This window comes from Tamandua tetradactyla, chromosome 15, assembly GCF_023851605.1.
Source record: "Tamandua tetradactyla isolate mTamTet1 chromosome 15, mTamTet1.pri, whole genome shotgun sequence".
Taxonomy (NCBI): Eukaryota; Metazoa; Chordata; class Mammalia; order Pilosa; family Myrmecophagidae; genus Tamandua; species Tamandua tetradactyla.
Genome location: NC_135341.1, coordinates 37,188,948 through 37,208,137, shown reverse-complemented (window position 1 = coordinate 37,208,137; position 19,190 = coordinate 37,188,948). Strand labels below are relative to the sequence as shown.

The following is a 19,190-nucleotide window of genomic DNA, read 5'->3' as shown; positions in this document are numbered from 1 at the left end:
ACAAGAAACCCCCAACCCCAGTCCCAGGAGGCAGAACCGGGAGTAGCGGATGAAACCGAGTCTAGTGGAAACGAGGCGCTCAAATGGGCCCCAGAATAATTGGAGAGAAAGTGGGAGCCTTCCCTGGGAACGAGTCCTGATGTGGATTAGATCCGCTGGGCAAGATTGGCTCTGTCGGTCCCACGCAGCCGGGGCCACTGGTGTGGGGGGAGAGGGCGGGGCGGGCATGCGGACTGGCCAAGAGGGAAGCGTGGCCAAGGAGGAAATAGGTCTCCGCGTCCGCCTCGAGCAAAGGATCGCCCAGACGCCCGAGATCCTTTGTCCAGCGACGCTGCCAGCGCCCAGAGGGCCAAGGAGATCGGGCCCGTATGGCGGTGGCGGGACCCCTGGCAACCCTTTGCGAACAGGTCTCGACAAACCAGGCCCCAGATATGTGGAGCCTCCCGCACGCCCAGCTGAGCGGGTAGCAGACTCGGGAGCATCTCCCCAAGGCTAGGGCCCGGCGGGCGCGCGGAGATGCCCCACATCTCGCACCAAGCGACTCCAGCGCCAGCAGATCCTCTGACTCGGCTAAAGGCGCGTGAGGGGTAGGGGGGCCCTTGGTACGCAAGCACAGCGGGCGAGGCCAGGGCGATGGTCCAGCCGCTGTGTAGTTCAATGTCCGTCCGGTCCGGCCCGGTCGATCCTTCCGGAACAGCAACAGCAAATCTACCACGACGTCCCCTTCCGCTTGCTCTGGCCGGAGAATTGGAGCCATTTTAAGGAGATATCGCCCGGCCACGCCCCCTCGCGGTCCTGTGAAGCCAATCCACGCACGGCTACGCCCCCCACGGCGCGGGACGGTGCCGTCAACGGTCGCGCGGATGACGGTTGGGGAGGGGAGTGATTTGGTGGCGAAGCAGGGAAACCTGACCTGCCAGCCCGCCCCCAGAACCCGAAACCCCAAATCCCGGGATTAAGGGCTCTCGGGCAGGCACCACGCCCTGGCCAGGTGTGCGGGACGCGAACAGGTGCGCGGCAGTCTCGCCCTGCACCTCCCGAGCTTCGCGTAATGGATGAGACCCCGGGGGCCAGGGCAGGAGTGCGGCCTGGGCAGTCCTTTGTGGCGGCGACGCTGCCAGGTGCCTCGCTCCCCAGAGACTACCAGCGAGGTCCGGGGCGGGGCGGACGGCAGGTGCTGATACCTGAGCCGCGCCCGGGGTGGGGGCGTGCAGTCCTGGGAACAGATGGCAGTGGCTCATCCCCTCTGCGTCTGGGGAGGAGCTGCGTAGTGCCCTCCGAGCCTCAGAGGGCGCTGTGGCCGCGCTGGGCTGGGCTCCGCCACAACCCCGCTGGCCCCGCGCGGGTCTCGCTTGGTGCGGATCCACCATGGCGGCTGCCTTCGTGCTCCGCCGCCTATGCCCAGCGCGACCCGCCTTGCGCTTTCCACCCTTCGAACTGCAATGGTGAGTCCAGGTCCGCGCCCCTGACCTGCCTCTCTAGGTTCATAGAGCCTGGTTTCCACGTCCCGGACCGTAACCTTTCGTAGGGTTCCACGGCGTGAGCATCGGCTCACGCCGGCAGACGACGAATTGTACCAGCGGACGCGCATCTCGCTGCTGCAACGCGAATCCGTACACGCCATGTACATCGACAGCTATAACAACCGCGGCTTTACTGTCAACGGAGACCGCGTGATAGGACCCTGCGCGCTACTGCCGCATTCGGTGGTGCAGTGGAACGTGAGCCTGGCCCAGTAGTGAGGAACTGAGGCCCACAGTCACACTACTTCAGTTCCTGGCAATCTTGGCGTTTCCCCTGTAGCGGACAGGGTGGGGAGCTTGGGGATTGGTTTGTAGTGTTGAGCCGGCCTCCTCTCACACAGGTAGGATCACATCAGGACATCACTGAAGAGAGCTTCTCACTTTTCTGGATGCTGGAACCTCGGATAGGTATGGGGTTGGGTGGGATGGGCAGGGCAGGGCCGAGGCGTTCTCAGTCTCAGAGTGCCACCCCCACCCCAGCCTCCCAACAGAATAGCTCGTAGACTCACTGATACCCACCCCTCCTTAGAGATTGTTGTGGTGGGCACTGGAGACCGGACAGAGCGACTGCATCCCGAGATACTGCAAGCCATGAGACAGCGGGGCATCGCTGTTGAAGTGCAGGACACTGTGAGGCCCGGGGCTTGAGAATGCTGTGGGAACCTAAGGTTTAGCGGAAACCAGGGTGACATTGGCTTTCTCTTTGCAGCCCAATGCCTGTGCCACATTCAACTTCCTGTGCCATGAAGGCCGGGTGACAGGAGCTGCTCTCATTCCCCCACCGGGAGGGGCGGCACCCACATCTCTGGCCCAAACTGCACAATGAACCACTGGGAACTGACCTGCGTTTCCGCTAAAGGGTGCGCGAGTTTGCAACCCTTTCACTATTCTCCCTTTCTGTACTTGCTATTAACAATTAATTGACCTCTCCTGTTTTGTATCAAGTGTATTGCTTGAGGGGTGAGTGTTTCAGTGGAGGTTATGAAAAAGTCAGAGGGTCACTTTTTTCACTTAGATCCCTTGCAACTCCCTGGCCCCTTAGAGGCAGGCAGTGTGTGCTTGTTCCAAACCCCAGATCTGCCCACTTGCTCACATGCTGATTTGCGGGGCTGTAATACTTTCCTCACAAAGTCCTTAAGTTGGGGAACATATATGTGAGTCTTGACCTGGTTCCATGAGAACTAGTTTTGGTCTAGCAAGAAGCTCTGTGGATACCATTCTAAGACTACAAGGAATTTTCCTTGACCTGTCCTAGGGGGTCAGGGCTGATCAAAGCTGCTTGGTGGGCCACCTCAGAAAGGACTCATTGAAACCTAGAGTCATTGCCTTCCAGGGCCATGGAGCTCCCTTACTTCAGGACCTAAGGTTCTGTCTAGAAATGAAAATGCTGCTTATGTGCATCTATGGTGGCACCTGCAGAGCCCCATTCTGCCTGTTGATCACAAAGACCAAGCATGACTATTTTCAAACTTTTATTGAAAAACCAAGGGGGTGTGCTGGATTCCTTTTCAGAAAAGCCGTTTTTCATACCTGCAGGCAGAAAGACCAGTTGTGAGGTGAGGGCAGGAGGAAGGAGGAGTGGCAAAGGTTCCCTACAGGATAGGAGGGAGGGGGGAATTGGTGACTTACGAGTGGAGGCTATGGACACCACCTTCCACCTGAGCTGAAGATGTTCTCTTTTCAAACTTGAGCTCCCCAGAGTACATCATGGCTCTGAAGAGACGGACCAATGTCAGACGTGGGTAACTGGTCCTAGACCAGCCTCTCTACTCATGTGCCCAGACCCCCTGGCTCACCGAACTTGGGTCAAACTCTTGGCGCCAATGTCCTGACAAGAGTGCTGAATGCCAGCAATCAGGTAGGGGACGAACTTGTGTATGGACCCTTTGTCCTGCACAGCCCCAGAGACTCCCTGGGCCACCTTAATTTTATCAGCTTCACTGCAAAGAGAGGCATGGGCAAGGTCACAGCAGGGATTAGGCTAGCAAGTACACAGATTGGGAGCAGGCGGCGGGGGTGGGAGGAGGAAGGGTGTGTAACCGTCCTGCCTACCCCACCTAAAGTAACGGTTCTGGCTGCTGAGATGCTTGTCCATGGCGTCAAGAGAACCCATACCACGGTATTTCTTCAGCCGGATCCCATCAGAGAAGAAGTACTCGCCAGGGGCCTCAGTTGTAGCAGCCAGGAGGGAGCCCATCATGACTGTGGACAGAGGCAGCGTTTGAAGCAGAGCCTGAACAGCAGTACAGAAGGGGTCCCGCCAGGCTGTAGGGATGCTGGGTCTCACCTGTGGAGGCTCCAAGGGCCAAGGCTTTAGCAATATGGCCTACATTTTGGATTCCTCCGTCTGCAATGACAGGAACACCAAAGCGCCGTGCATATTCTGACACCTTGTACACAGCTGTTGCCTGGGGCCGTCCACAAGCCAGCACTGTAAACAGATGGAGGACCAGATTTTTTTGGGGGGAGGCAGAGAGAGGATGACTAAAGGGGAGAGGCAAGGGGCCTAGCAGCTATACTCTGCACTCATGAACTCTGGGCTACACCTGTACCAGGACCTCACCCTGGCTAAGGAATAGATGTGTGTGGGATGGCTGCTGCCTCATCTGCCTTGAACAATACCGTTGTGCTAACCTCTGCTCACCCCACGTGTGCACGTGCATGTGTGCAAGGTCCAGGGCAGCCTCAGGCACATGCAATTGTAGCAGCTGGGAAAGCCCCACCCACCTGGTATCAGGTGGTGCAGGAGATACCATGCAGTTAGTACCCAGACACATTAAGTTGGGCCCAGCCCCTTCCTGCATAGTAGGCAGTTCAGACAAGGTCAGGAGAGTGGTTGTGTGGAAGGGAAAGCAGGCTCCAGAGTTGGTCTTTGAGCCATGCCAACTGGAGGAAATATGGACAGAGCAGGGCTTGCCTGGGAAAGAAGATCCTGCCCTATGACTGCCCCAGAAACCATGGTCTGTCCAAAAGTCTGTCCTGCCCCCCCATCAGCACCACAAACCCCGGAGCTATAGCTACAGTCAACCAAGCAGCTGGGCAGTGGGCAGCTGGGCCGGGCCAGTGGGCCGGGCCGAACTTACTATAGCAGCCCGTGACAGTAGAAGGGCATTTGGGGCTGTGGGACTTTATGTCTGGAGGGATCTTGGGAGCCACTAAATAAAACAAACAGACCAGAGTTTAGAGAGGGCACAGAGCAGGAGCGAGGAGGCCAGGCTAGGCAAGGGACAGGTAGGTGGCAGGTGAGGGATGATGAGAGTTTGTCTTGCTTCCTTCCAGTATGTATCACCAATCCAATTTGGCCCCCAGGGCTGCTCCTATTGGGGGTAGGGCTCAGTGCAGTTCCAAAGAGTGCTCAGCTCCAGGGCGGGTGGAGCAAAGGGTCCTGCTAAAGCCAGAATCTCTCAGGAATCTGACAAAGCATCTTCTTACCTTCTTGGGTGATGCAGATGGAGCCACTGCCCATGCCAACCCGCAGGGCATCCACACCTGCGTCAATGAGGTTCTTGGCCTGAGCAGCTGTAACCACTGAAGGAGAGGAAAAGGATCAGGAGAAAGTCCAGATGGGAGCCCAGCCTCCCTGTTAACATCCCATGTACTTCAGCACCTAGTTTTGCCTCACCGTTGCCCCCAATGACCTGGAGACTGGGGTACTTTTCTTTGATGTACTTGATCATGCTGATCTGGAAGATGGAGTTGCCCTGGGAGGAGTCCTGGGACAGAAAAGAAGTTCCAGTAAGACTTCAGCATGGCAGCTGTCCCTGTTGCCTGACTATGACTGTGCAGGAGCTCACCAGGACCACCACATCCACACCAGCCTGGGCCAGCAAGTCAAGCCGATACTTGTCATCCTCATGTGTGCCAATAGCTGCCCCACACAGCAGCTGCTTCTTTGCATCTTTAGAGGCCAGTGGGTAATCCCGATTCTTCTTCAGGTCGGTCCGGGCAATAATGGCCACCAGCTCATCATCTTCATTTACGATGGGCAATTTTCCTGTGGACAGGGTGGGGTATGAGTCAGGACCTTGGGCTCTTTTCCACATCTAGGGAGTAGCCAACCTCCAGGGCTTGTTTACCCTTCTTGCTTCGTTGTAGAATTTCATTTGCTTCCTTCAATGTAATGCCTGCAGGGGCCACCACCAAGTCTTCTCGTTTAGTCATGATCTGGGACAGAAGGGAGCGGTGAGGAAAGGGCAGTTGGAGGGCACCCCCTACACACAGACCCTGCCCTAACTCAAGGACCACTATATTCACTCTCTACCTCCAAACCACTTTCCTCAAGGGAATTTAACAGTCTCTGTCGCAGAGTCTAGTGGCAAGAACAAGAATTGAGTAGAAAGGGCAACGTGATACTAAGAGCTGCCTGTTACCTTGTGGAGAAAAAATAACAATAGAGACCAATATCATGAGAATAAGAAGCAGAAGGCTAAAGTTGGTTCTTGAATGATACCCCCACACTGTGAATGGCAAACACACCATGTGTGCTGGCAAGTGTTTGGGCAGCTTGAGCGCCTCTAGCGGGAGGGGTGCAGGAAGCCTCTGAAGAGCCAGAAACTTAGCCTGGGCACTTTATCATTCCTGGGCAGCAGAAGCACTCAGAGACATCATTTGGCCAACACAAGCTTTCTCATCTTTAGCCAGAGCTGCCAGTGCTTGGCTGTACACTATTAGCAACACCCACCTCTTCCAACAATCGATCGTGTTCCTCCTCCTTGAGAAAATCAATGTCCCGCGAGGAGATGATGCCTACCAGGCGGCTCCCCATCCGGCCTGTGTCAGTGATGGGGATCCCACAAAAACCATGCCGGGCCTTGGCCTCAAACACATCTCGTACACGATCTTTGGGGCTGAGGACCACGGGGTCTGTGATGAATCCCTGCTCATATTTCTGGAAGGGGTGGTAAGAACATCTTTGAACTTCCTTCAAGCTCTGCATTTGGAGCCTGGAACCTATGGCACTGCCACAAGGCCAAATCACACCACCACACAAACCATTTCCAGAGGTCAGAGACAGGAAACATGGGTAGGCTGTAGGCACCGTCTACCTGGGCCTCTATGACTGCCTGAAAATGCTGGGTCTCAGGCTCTTCCCAGGAACTGAATCCCAGAATGGGAAGTAAAGATCCTAAATCAGGAGCAGATAACTCCCCTGACTCCCACCATTCCACCTCGGTGCAATCCCCAGGAGTTCTTGGCCGGGATCCTCCTCCTACTCACCTTCACTTTCCGAACTTCATTGGCCTGGAATTCAGGTGTACAGTTGTGGTGGATGAAGCCAATACCTCCTGTAAGCTGCAGTACAGACAGAAGAGAAAAAAAAAATCACAGAAGGGGCTTGACTTTGTTGTTGGGGAAGAAACCCAGGCTCCCAGCTTCTGCCCAGCCACCCTGTGGGGCTCACCGCCATTGCTATGGCCATTCCTGCCTCAGTGACTGTGTCCATGGGTGAGGAAACCAGAGGGGTCTTTAGAGTGATCTTCTTGGTCAGTGCAGAAGTCAGGTCCTGAGAAGATAAGTTCTGTTAGTATGAGAAAGCACCTCATTTATCTCCAGGCCCTCCACTCCATACAAGATATGACCTGCACGCAAGTTAGTAACGTTACCCCACAGAATCCACCCTGAAGCGCAAAATCTGGTGAGGTAGCTCAGAGTCCAGAGGATAGCAGCCCCTTCCCCCGTTTGGTAACCAGGACCCAATGCCCTGCATACTTACCACCTGGTCTGCAGTGAAGTCGATGTACCCAGGAAGAATGAGAAAGTCACTGTGGGGGAGGGGTGTACCAATTGGGAGAGGACTCAGGCTTAGGGCATCCTAAGAATGCATCCCCATAGCTTATCCCATAGGCTTCTGGGCAAGGAGTGGCACTGACTGAGCCAGTGTCACAGGGAAGCACAAGATGGACATCAGGACATGGGGTCCTTCTCTGCCACCGAGCTGTCATCAGCGCTCCCTGTGCCCTAACTCCAAGTACCAGTTTCTAACAGGATGTTTTCCCCATCTACCACCCCTTCCCCTCCCAAATCTGTCAACTAAGCCCGGGAGAAGGCTGAGAGATACCCGGAACCAATCCCCAAGTCCGCGCAAAAGCCGGCAGGAAGAAAACCCCAAACGACCTCTTCGCCCAGCTCGCCACCCTGCCCCTCGCCCAGGTGAACCCGCTAGGCCCACACTTGTAGGTGAGGCCATCCCCGCAGTTGAAGAGCTGCTGGGCCGTAAGACCGTCGTCGGGCACGTAGGACGTGCCGCCGCTTATCAAGTAATCTGCCATGGCCAGCACGGGGCGACGCCGCGTGTCTCCTAAGACCGCGCCGCAGAGAACGCTTACGCCCGAGCCACGCCAATATAAACCCGCCGAGAGCGTCATGGCGCAGCGCGCACTACTGACGTCAGGACGCAACGAGCGAAGGCGAGATCTTCTGCGCTCTCGTGGAGGAGGCGGGGTTAGCTTCCGAGAGCGGACGCAAGCGCACGGCCCGACCCAAAGGTAGCCGACCATTCCTGGCTGCCCAAAGCTCCGCGGAATCTGAGCTAGGATTGGCTTCCTGTCCCACCTCCCTGCCAGGGCCTGCTGAGCGGAGGAGGAGCTTTAACTCCATACCATATCCTGTATATTAATAACGCCGGCTTTGCTGCCATTGTCCCGCCAGGCTCCTCCCCAAATAAAGAGGCATTGTTCACTAACAGGTTGAAAAGACGTGCTTGTCATTCTTAATAAACAACTAGAGTAAGAATACATAAGAGAAACAGAGTGGTATCTTTATATGATACACAAGTGTATGTTACAAGAATTCCATCAGGCACAGGAGCCTCAGGTTTAAGGCCTCTCAATGTTAGGCCAAAAAAAAAAAAACCCATGGTAAAGTTTTTACTTTAACATCTAAAATGTCACTTGTCTCAAAGAGGGTGTAATAGAAATTGTCTTTAATAAATCATAATTGAAGTTCTCATTTTCCTTCTATTAAGATGCTAAGTTTGTCTGAGCATGAAGAAAGAAAAGAACGTGGCTCCCTCATGGTCAGCAATGTCTGCCAGTCCAGGGAGGGCAGCTGGGGAGATTCCCTGGGGGTCCATTCATCAATTCCATCTTTCTGGAGGAAGGGAAGGGGCTACATTTCTCCTAATAGTCCAGGTTCCTTCCCAAGACACCAGACCAAAAAAAAAAACAAAACAACAACAACAACAAAACAAAACAAAAAACAAAACAAAACAAGCCAGCCAGCAACTCTCCAGGGCATCTGGACATCAGGAATTCCAGAGCCCTATGGGCTGAGGAATCTGCTGTAGCAGGTTTATGAAAATACACAAGGGGCAAAGTTTCCTTTTACATTTTAAACAGGAGTAGCCAGAAAGGCTTCATAACTACACCAATTAGAAAAAAGAAAGAACGGAGGCCTCTTCTTTAGTGTGAAAGTTTGTCCAGTTTTTCCTGGCTGGTCTTCCTTGCACCATGGCTGAGGTGTCTCAGTGCATGGTACTTGCACCGGCTACTGCAATGGCCTCCTGAATTTCTCGTATCACCAGGATTCGGGTCAGCATCTGTCCCATCTGCTCTCTGCTGATAGGCTGGACTGAGTACCAGATTGGGCTGTTGGGGGCCACCACCGGTTCTGGTGTCAGGTAAAAGGTGTCATTCCGGCCTTTCACACTCTGGGGGCTGAAGAACACATCAGTTAAAGCTGGGCAATACCACCACAACCTCACATCTCTCTATCCTGAACTCCCTGGACTGACAGTATCTTCAAAAGTTGCAAATGGCACCGCCTCTGCAGAGTATGGAACAGTTATAGAACTCTAGAGCTCCTTGAGGCTACTGTAAAACACAGCGACAGGGTGCTTCCTTTCTGTCCTCCCTTACACTGCTAGCTATGATCCATCCTTCTAATGCACTCATCTCATCTATTTGTCCAGGCTTACCAAACTCAGAGCCAACCCTAATGCCCAGAAGACCATCTCAAAGTATTTGCTCATGCTGTTTCCTTTATCTAATCCATTGTTAATCCTCAGTTCTATCTGAGGGACCCTTTTCTGCCTTCCTGGTTTAAGAGATTAGGGCCTCTTTTTTGGGCTCGATCCCTCCCACCCATCCCTAGTCATGCTGTACCTCTCTCAAGTACTTAGCACTTTCCATCCTCTAACAGCTATACATCCATCCAGCCAGCCAAGATTTATCAAAGGGCTACTGTGTGGCAGACCTCCCTAAGCACTGATGTTACAGCAATGAGCAAGATGAAGAGTCTCTGCCTTATAACAGAGCTTACTATAGACTGGGGGGGGGGGGGGGGGGAGACAGATAGCAATTGAACAATTAACAAATACACACAAAATGACAAACAGTGCTATGGAGAAATAACCAGGGGACTCGATCTAGTCTAAGCTTAAGTAGAGGTAGGAAATCTGGAAATGTGTCCCTGATAAAGTTATGTTTGAGGTAAGTAGGAGCTAATTACTAAAAAGGGGCAGAGGGGACTTGCCCAGTAGGGAAAAGCTCTGAGCCAAAGCCTTGAGGGAGGAGAACATGGTTCTCCTCAGTGGAGAAAAGTCAAGTGTGACGGGAGAACCATGGAACTACATGGACATGAAGTTAGCAAAAGAGAGTGCACAAAGGATCTTGAGCATTAGTCTCCTTCTCTATAGAGTAATTGGAAACCATTGAAGGTCTTAATTTAACTGACATGTTAAAGTAAACTAAAGTAAATGAAAGTTACAGTAAGGCCTGCAACACTGAAAGATCATTCTGACAATGCTGTAAAGGGAACAGACCAAACTGCAGGAGCAAGAGGGAACAAAAGTCAAGGACAAGAGTCTGTCCCCTTTAGATCCAGGGTGGAAACAATAAAAGATAAAGGCTAGGAAGATGCAGCCACCTCACCATTTAAAGAGGTAGAAATCGTAGAGCTTGATGGGACACCTCAGGGGATTCTCCGGATTTTCCGTCTGTTCTGCATACATGTCATCTGTAACTATAAAACACAACCCCGACAGATATGGCATCAGATGGCCTAGCACAGAGCATAAGACTCAGACTCCCAGCCATCCCAAGTAAATGTTAGGCCCTGCACACATGCAGTAGTGAGTGGAGGCCAACACGGCTCTGTATGTAAATCGCTGGGAATCCAATGATTTAAGGAGGGCTTTCTCTGTTTCCAGGTGAAAAGTTTGAAGTTCTTGGCTGGGTTGAAGGGAATGGCGCATTCCCATCTAGCAAGCCCCAACTTTCACACTGATCACAAGAGCAGGGCAGGGAAGTGGCATCTGTTTCTGCATCCTGTCCATATCCCCTACCTTTCTGGCCAGTCTGGTGTATCCCAAGTGCCTTCAAATACCGGATACTCGTGCTTTTATCCTTGGGATTTGAGGGGTTTTTCTTTGTCTGTCGCAAGACCTTGGAGAAGGCCAGTTTCATGTGCTGGTCCACTGTCTTCAACAGGAAGTACCTGGACCACAAGCGAAAGCAAGGCAGAGGAAGGGGTGCCGGGAGAAGACCATGACTTACACTCTACCCAGCTGTATTTCAGAGGAGCCACAGCCTACAAGACCCAGGATCTGGGTAGGCCCATAGCCAAGCACATGTACAGTGGAGAACAACATCAGGACTGATGACAGGGGTCTGGCAAAGCTGTTTGCCTCACTAGTCACTATGCAAGATGTAGCCTAGTGGAGCCAGGGGCTTTTAGTAACCCCCAAGGCTCTCAATATATGTCAGAGGAATTCAGAAGAACTTCTGGATGGATTCTACCCTCTTCACTGGTCAGACCCCAACAGTGACTAACATGGAGCCTACAAAACACTTACTTGGTGTTAAAGAACATGAGGGTGGTCAGCAGGGTGGAAGGGGAGTGAGCCCCAAGCTGCTTGCACTCCCATAGCATTTCCTCAGTTACATGGCTGGGCAGGACATAGCCTAAAAGGAAGAGAGCATTACTACAAGAGGGTGGCAGGTTAGGAGGTATGAGGTACAAGGACCACAAAAGACTCCAAGTTAAATAATGGAAGTCTCTCTAGGACAAGGCAAAATCATCTGGAGAGCTTATTTAAACACAGATGGGCAGGGTCCCAAACCCAAGTTTCTAGGGTGGGACCTGAGAATGGGCACTGCTAACAAGTTACTAGGTGATGTTAATACTGTTCTACGGGCCACAGTTTGAGAATCACTCTCCTAAAGGATTGCTCTTACCCGACATTAATTCTTCCTTTAATCCAAAGTTAATATGGGTAAAAGAATGGTTGACCGGGAGAGTGAAACACCTTAAACCGTAAACCAAACTCTGAATCTACAGACTTCTCTGAAGAGAGGGTACAGAGCTTTCATAATATTTTCAAAGGTGACCAGGGCCCAAAGAACTGATATGCATGCTCCTGTTTCCCCCTGCCGAAACTCTCATGTCTACCATCTGATCCCCTCTCTGGATAAGGGGGAGACTCACATTTGGAAGTATCATAAATTTCCCCCACAGGGTAGACTTTATCCAAAATCCTAGTCCATAAGCAAGTCCAGAGCTGTTCAGGGTCAGAGGCCAGCTGTTCAACAAAACAAACTTAGCAGCCAGGTCTTTAGAGGAAGATGGCAACTGGGCTGATTATCAAGCCCCCTTTATGTGCTCATTCAGTAATACATGTACAAGTCTTTATGCCAGGCATCGGGAGGATAGTGAGACAGCAGCATAGACCAGTATTTTCCTGAAGGGGTTCAGGATTCTCCAGACAGGCAGTGAGGGTCCCACTTACAGAATACAGGAAAAGGATACTCAACATGTCCCTGCTCCCTATTCTTGCTTGCCAAAGCTGTACCTCTGGCTCCACTAGTCCACTTTCATCTCTTTAGGCCATCTCTGGCTTTACTCTTATCCACCCATTGGCTATTTTGTGGGTCAGCGGCAATGGGACAAGTTTCTGTGCTTTCAGACTTATCTAAAGCCCCCAAGACGTAGAATAAGTGAAAGAAGACAGTCCTCCTTGGCAAAGGCCAGCTCCTAGTAGTTCCAAGCACACCTTAGAATATGCCACTTTCTCTGGGTAACTCTGCCACCTGTTCTCCCTGGTATCACTTCCCTAGCTCTATTTTCCTCTCAGCAACACAAAAGGGAATTCTAATGCTTGAGAACCAGAACTCCTGGTATGGGAAAAATAAGACACAGAGACATTATAAAAAGCCTTATAGTTCTACTTATTCACTATTGGTGGGAATGGAGAATGCTGTAGCCACTGTGGAAGACAGTTTGGTGATTCCTCAGGAAGCTAAATATACAACTGCCATATAATCCAGCAACCTCGCCACTGGGAAGAACTGAAAGGGGACACAAACAGACATCTGTATACTGATGTTCACAGCAGCATTATTTACAATTATCAAAAGATGGAAACAACCTAGGTGTCCATCAACTGATGAATGAAAAAACAAAATGGAGCATATACATATGATGGAATATTTTGCAGTTGTAAGAAAAAATGAAGTCATAATGTATGTGACTACATGGATGAACCCTGAGAACATTGAGTGAAATGTGTCAGATACAAAAGGGTGACTATTGTATGACCTCACTAATATAAACTAAATATAACTAGCAAACTCATGCTGTTTATATCTAGAACATAGGTCACTACAAGATAGAATGAGGGCAGAGAAAGCAGAGCTAATGCTTAATTTGTGCAGAATATGCAATAAGGCTGATTGTAAATGCTTGGAAATGGATGGAGGTGATGGGAGCACATTATAGTGAGTATAATTAATAGTAAGGATATGTGGATTTAACTGTGGTTAGAAGGGAAAGTTCAGGGTCATGTACGTCACTAGAAGGAAAGCCAGAGGATGAAACACGGGACTATATAAACAGTAACCCTCTTCAGGGTAAAAATGCTCTAGGATTGTTGTGGTGATGAATGCACATCTCTGTGAGTACAGTAAAAGACACTGATTGTACACTTTAGATGGTTTGTATGGTATGTGAATTTATCTCATAAAACGATTTAAATTTTAAAAAGCCTCAGTTCTGCATCTTAACTACAAGCATCAAAATGATGTATTTTATTTCTAAAAATACTTTAAACTATGCAGTAGGGATGGATGCAATGGCAAAAACTAGACTATTAACAATTTAAAAGGCCAATTTCTTCCATGAATAAATTACAAGAAAAAAAAAACCAAAGAAGATATTAAAGATCAAAACCAAACATTAAGAGACATATCAATTTCAACATTTGGACCTTATGTGCACCTTGATTCAGATTTTTTTTTAAATGACATTTATGAGACAATTATAAATTCAAATAAAGGTTAGACATTTGATGAAATTATGATAGTACAATTAATTTACTTTTAGCATGAAAATGGTATTGTGTATTTGTTAACTATCCATATTGAAATATTTTTTGATAAAATGTCTTATTTGCCTCAAAATAATACTGAAGAGGGAAAGCAGGTGATGGCACAGATGAAACAAGATTTACCATGGTAAATGGTTACAGGGGCATTAATCTGTCTGGTTTATATATGCTTGAAATTTCCAAAATAAAAAGGTTAAAAAAGAAAACTTTGCATACTCATTAAGTGGCTTGAAAATTTGCAAAACAGGCAAAGAGTTATTCAATCACTCAGGACTCTATCCTGATGTCAGAACCTTAGACAGGTCTCCTTTTAACATGTCACTTTCCATTCAACTGTACTTTGTTCTTCAAGGCACTTACTTAATCATTAATTAATTTATTTATATACTGTCTTGCTCTCTTGGAATATAAAATTCATTTTGTTCTAATTCTGCACATCTCTGTGTCTTTGCCATACCAGGACAGCTATGTTCTCTGCCTGGTAAGCCAAGCCCCTTCCTAATCAGGCTAAGAAACACAAGGGCTAATGATACTGCTGCCTGGGATTTATAGCTCCTTTACTCGCATGCTGTATCATACCCAAGCACAGAAGCTGTCGATCTTTTTTAAACCGAGGTGGGAAAGACATCCAAAGAGGGAGACTCTTACCAAGCGGAGTGACCCTGGGCTGAACATCCTTCAGAACTTCATGTAGCCACTCCGTGAATCGAACATAATAAAGATCAGAGAAAATGTCATCTACCCGCCCATTTTCAAAAAGATACTAAAAGAAAAACAATCAAAAAAAGTTGTTGATAGTCTCTCAAGTAAAACTTTCAGGGAAAATAAACATTCTTTTGCCACTACCACCACTTCTCCCTATGCATTTTCAACAAACCAACATAATCCAATGTTAAAGTGTTTAGCAAGTGACATTTTCATAGTGCGCTCTAAATCATGTGAACTGATTTTTCACAATACCCTGAGAGAGCTGGGTCAATGAGACAGATTTTGTGGCTGCTATTTCACCCAGGCAGTGTCTTGTGGAAGCAAAACACATGGTGCAGGCCCTGAGGGTCAGCCTCTTATAGCAAGGGTATAATTGCTCAGTTTCCTTATCTGTAAATGGAACCAGCTGTGCCTGCCTTCCAAGGACTGGAGAGAGAAGCATGTAAAGTAATTCACATTGGTGCCCTGTATGCGTGCCTGTGTTAGAGCAGGGAAGAGAGAAAACAAACTGGGAGGCTTCAAATAATTATTTTGGTTCAATGCAGGAAACAATGAAAATAAAAGTTGCATGTTAGCGCTAAACTTTATTTTAGATGAATTACTTTTATGAAAACTATATATTTACTTTAACATAAAGAAAAGTGTCACATAAATGGTTTGTAATTTTAAAAAAAGTTTAAAGAATAAGAGGTGGTGGGATTATGGTTGATGGATATTTTCTAAAGTGAACATGGTCTTCTGCAATTTTAAAAACTGTGCATTTTAAAACTCATGAAATAGCTGAAAAAGACCTTCCTTATTATAAGCATTTACTTGTCATTTTACTAACTTGACTAACCAGCAAAGCCCAGTAAGAATACAGCTCAAACCCATTTACGTGAGGACCTATTTCCCACCTTTTGAATACACAGGAAAATGTAGTAGAGTACATCTGGATCATAGGGTTCACCTTCCCCATTTCGAGCTTCTCGTGTCATGAGACAGAGCCCATAATTCAACTCAGCAACTGCAGAGGAGATGAGATCTTCCTGGAATCGCAGCAATTGGCGCCCTGCAACATAAGCCCCAAAGGTGAATGAGGGTCCTGGCAATGGTCAGGGAGGAAGGCTCAGAGCAGACACTGCGCACCAGGGTACTGGGACAGAAGTAGTCCCCTGAATCTATGATCAAAGCTGGCCTACTACAGCAATAATCTTATATGCCCAAGAGATTCCTTTCCACAATCTTTCTCCTACCTCAAACATCCCAAAAATTTTTAGTAGGGCCAAGGAATGAAAGCAGAGAAAAACAGAATCCACCCTCCATAATGTGAGAATGTTTATGAGCCCATTGGGTTCCCATCTCCTCCTAGAAGCTGGTCTACCCTGGTATGCTAGGTCAACTCTACAAAAATGCCTGATCTTGGTCAAACCCCACAAATCCTACTATGTACAGTCAAGCCTACCTGTTGCTTGTTTTGAATTCAGCATCCTATTTCAGATGGTGCTCCTTACTCCTGAGCCAAGGGACACCACTCTCCTGCATTCTGACCTCCTGCTACTGCATTTTAAGTAGAGCCCACATTCCTGTCTCTCCCAAACACTCACGCCCAATGGGTGCCAGTCTGTTCTGAGCATCCTTCTCTAGCTCAGCGTTCTTGGTCTGGGCCCAGTTTTTCCATACTTCAAGCCCTTCTTCTGGCTTCAGTGAATTTGGAAGCAGAAGTTCTGGGGAAGGCTGTGGCTGTGACTGTGGTTCAACTTCAGCAACTTGGACAGTTTGAGCCTATGAGAGAGAAACCATCAAAATATGTCTGTACTATATATGCATTAGGTTCCTCTGCAAAACCGTCAGTAAAACACTAACTTGTAGTTCATTAATTAAAGAAAACCTTTCATCTCCTTGCTGCCCTACTTTCAAGAAGCTCTAGAGTTCTTCTTCCCCCTCAGGGACAGCAAGGGAGAATTATGACTGGGTTAATGGAGTACTTCTCAACCCCCAGATGCACTATCGAATCTGATTTAAAGACCCCAATACCCAGGCTCACACCAGGATTTCTGAAGTGGAGTCCAGGTATCAGTCTTCTTTTTTGGTATGCTTATGGTGGGGGTCACATTTCATTCTTTCTTCATGTGACTATCCCATTATTGCATCACTATTTGTTGAATTCCTTTTTTTTGGGGGGGGGGGGGGAACGGGGAGGGAGTTCAGGATCTACATGGGCCAGGAATTGAACCCAGGTCTTCTGCATGGCAGGCGAGAATCCTACCACTGAACTACCCCTGCACCCACCCTGGTATTAGTCTTCTTAAAATATCCCCAAGTACAAAGATAATTCTAATGTTTAATCATCATTCAGATGATTAAACTAGGTCAAAACACTGCTTCTCAGACTTTAATGTGCAAACAAATCATTTGGGGATTTTACTAAAATGTAGATTCTGATTCAAAAGGTTGGGGTAGAACCTGAAATTCTGCATTTCTAACAAGCTCCCAGGCAATGCTGAGGCTACTGATCTACACACCACCCTTTGAATACCAAGTATTCAAGCAGTGATTCTTAAATGTGGATGCTCCTTAAAATCATCCAGGCTGCTTTAAAAAAAAAAATACCCCGGGCCTCGGTGCCTCAGCAGGCAGAGTACCTGCCATGCTGGAGATCCGGGTTCGGTTCCCAGTGCCTGCCCATGTAAAAAAATTAAAATTAAAATTAAAAAAAACACCCTGGACTGGGCCCTGTCCTTAAAGATTTATTTGGTCTGAGGTAGGGCCCTGGCATCAGTATTTTTAATGGACCCAGATGATTCTAATGTCCCACCATGGTTGAGAACCATGGTTGAGAGGAAGACAAGTACAACAAAAAAGTCTTTTCCTCCTCCTCCTTCCTTTGAAAATGAGAGGATGAGACTTGAGGGATCTTTATGACTCCTCCATCTGTAAGGTTTTATTTTTGACATGTTCCTTCTAAAATAATACCAATCTGTTTTGTAAGGATATAATCCATTTTCTGCAGACAGGAGTCACTGCTGTAGCTTCCTATCTCCAAAGGAAGGGCAGCCATCTTGGCTGACAACCAAGCCTTGCAGACAAAGGGGCAGAGGCTCAATCAAAATCCCCAAAGGGCCCAAGAGACACCAAAACAGACATGTAGGTTCTTGGGCCTTATACCTATGTTCCCTGAACAAACCTTCTTCTACAATTCCCCATGCAAGGGCCAAACCTCCCTCAGACAAAGAGATGAACTGTCAAAATCATTCAAATTTAAGGCAAAATAATTTATACATGATGCACAAATTTTTTCTTCAACAAATAATAATAATCCTATCAGGTTTGCTGTATTATTAAACAGAGAGAGATAAAGCAATACCAGTATTTCTGGCATTACGTATCAAGACTCAGGAAGATGTTTTTGTGCTTTGACCTAATAAATCTGGGACTCTATGTCCTAAGAAAACTCTGTGAAAACAGTGTATATTTTATGCATTAAGACATACTGCAGAGTTGTTTATATTACAGAAAAATCTAAGGTAATATGACTGTCCAACAAAAGGGGGTTAGGCAAATTATATCTACTCAAATGTGCTACAAAGCAGACATTAAACATGTTAACCAAGACTAAGAAATGATATAACTATGATCTGTGTATGATGAAATAAAAACAAAAAATATAGAATTAAAGATAACAACATAAATAAAACTGATTTCCTCTCTACTAAACTGTAAGAGTGGTGAGCATATGAATGACCTGATGCTCCAGTTCTTCCAATGAGAACACAGACACAACTCTATTTTTATTGCACTTTGCAGATATTGAGTTTTATCAAAACCAAAGGTTGTGGCAACCCTTCATCAATCTAGTCAAGGAAGTCTATCAGTGCACCATAATAGCATGTGATCACTTTGTGTCTCTGTGTTACATTTTAATTAAGGTATGTATGTTGGATTTTTGTTTTTATATTTACATTGGTTTTTTAGACATAATGCTATTGCACACTTAATAGACTACAGTATATTGTAACATACTTTTATATGCACTGGGAAACCAAATAATTTTTGTGACTTGCTTTATTGGCAATGGTTTGAAACTGAACCCATAATATCTCTGATATATGCCTGTACCTCTGGTACAGGGTCTTATATAAACAGACAAGAAAGAAAGATGTTGCAGAACCTGAGTAAGCAGAAACAGCAAGAAATAATCCCACCTTTACATAAACTAAGGCCCACAACTATTTTTCTGATATTGGGTAGGTTGGGAAAGGGAATGGGGGTAAGGAGTGGGAGTAGGTTCTCATCAATGTCTACATTTGATGCTTAATAAACTGGCTTTAATTCTCTGTATATGACAAAAGCAGCCTTCCCTCCTTGTAAAACCCCTCCACCCAGAGTTCATAGTTACTGAGAATAGCAATGAATGCAATTAATACAAATTTTCAAAGAGCATTTATATAAATAGGTAACTTAGCACCTAGTCTTTTTAAAGATTCTAAAAAGGTTTTTATGTCCTCAAATATTAAAACCCCAAAGTTAAGATTTTCCATTTCCAAAGTTGAGGCTGTTTTTAAAGCAAGACAACTGAGTTACCACATGTCTTCAAAGGATGTGACTGGACTCTCAAAGGCGCTGAGAAACAGCAAGAAATCAATTTAAACCATGCA

General features: G+C 47.6%; 3 protein-coding genes across 12 annotated transcripts in view; 1 reads left to right on the top strand and 2 right to left on the bottom strand.

Moving 5' to 3' along the window:
* The first annotated feature begins 845 nt into the window (after window positions 1–845).
* Window positions 846–5,941, top strand: NDUFAF3 (NADH:ubiquinone oxidoreductase complex assembly factor 3). Of its 5 annotated transcripts, XR_013162775.1 has the most exons (7): window positions 1,017–1,445; window positions 1,529–1,721; window positions 1,865–1,931; window positions 2,053–2,153; window positions 2,233–2,383; window positions 3,215–3,381; window positions 4,973–5,941. XR_013162775.1 is itself a non-coding variant. In XM_077129375.1 (6 exons), exons 1-5 carry the CDS (start codon window positions 1,369–1,371, stop codon window positions 2,347–2,349), a joined length of 555 nt encoding a protein of 184 aa, XP_076985490.1. In that variant the 5' UTR covers window positions 1,017–1,368; the 3' UTR covers window positions 2,350–2,383; window positions 2,857–3,010. The 5 variants fall into 5 exon arrangements, 4 of the variants coding, with proteins under 4 accessions (XP_076985492.1, XP_076985491.1, XP_076985490.1 ...); XM_077129375.1 differs by lacking the exons at window positions 3,215–3,381; window positions 4,973–5,941 and adding an exon at window positions 2,857–3,010; XM_077129377.1 differs by lacking the exons at window positions 1,017–1,445; window positions 3,215–3,381; window positions 4,973–5,941 and adding an exon at window positions 846–991 and having other exon boundaries at window positions 2,233–2,453.
* Window positions 2,981–7,886, bottom strand: IMPDH2 (inosine monophosphate dehydrogenase 2). 3 transcript variants are annotated; one of them, XM_077129373.1, is made up of 14 exons: window positions 7,850–7,886; window positions 7,237–7,285; window positions 6,925–7,026; window positions 6,741–6,815; window positions 6,205–6,411; window positions 5,600–5,687; window positions 5,318–5,517; window positions 5,146–5,236; window positions 4,956–5,051; window positions 3,811–3,954; window positions 3,581–3,725; window positions 3,320–3,463; window positions 3,153–3,236; window positions 2,981–3,053 (listed from the first exon to the last, which is right to left on the bottom strand). In XM_077129373.1, the coding sequence occupies exons 3-14, from the start codon at window positions 6,964–6,966 to the stop codon at window positions 3,032–3,034; spliced, it is 1,338 nt and encodes a 445-aa protein (XP_076985488.1). In that variant the 5' UTR covers window positions 6,967–7,026; window positions 7,237–7,285; window positions 7,850–7,886; the 3' UTR covers window positions 2,981–3,031. The 3 variants fall into 3 exon arrangements, with proteins under 3 accessions (XP_076985488.1, XP_076985486.1, XP_076985487.1); XM_077129371.1 differs by lacking the exon at window positions 7,850–7,886 and adding an exon at window positions 7,638–7,843; XM_077129372.1 differs by lacking the exon at window positions 7,850–7,886 and adding an exon at window positions 7,695–7,843.
* A 323-nt stretch (window positions 7,887–8,209) lies between these two features.
* QRICH1 (glutamine rich 1) overlaps window positions 8,210–19,190 on the bottom strand; it is a 40,845-nt gene continuing 29,864 nt past the window's right edge. For all 4 annotated transcript variants that reach the window (XM_077129363.1, XM_077129361.1, XM_077129362.1 and 1 more), the window contains 7 exons: window positions 16,140–16,317; window positions 15,450–15,604; window positions 14,494–14,608; window positions 11,317–11,425; window positions 10,807–10,958; window positions 10,394–10,484; window positions 8,210–9,178 (listed from right to left, as the gene is read on the bottom strand). In XM_077129363.1, coding sequence (XP_076985478.1) covers window positions 8,986–9,178; window positions 10,394–10,484; window positions 10,807–10,958; window positions 11,317–11,425; window positions 14,494–14,608; window positions 15,450–15,604; window positions 16,140–16,317 — 993 coding nt within the window. In that variant the 3' untranslated portion in view covers window positions 8,210–8,985. The remainder of the gene's footprint in view (window positions 9,179–10,393; window positions 10,485–10,806; window positions 10,959–11,316; window positions 11,426–14,493; window positions 14,609–15,449; window positions 15,605–16,139; window positions 16,318–19,190) is intronic.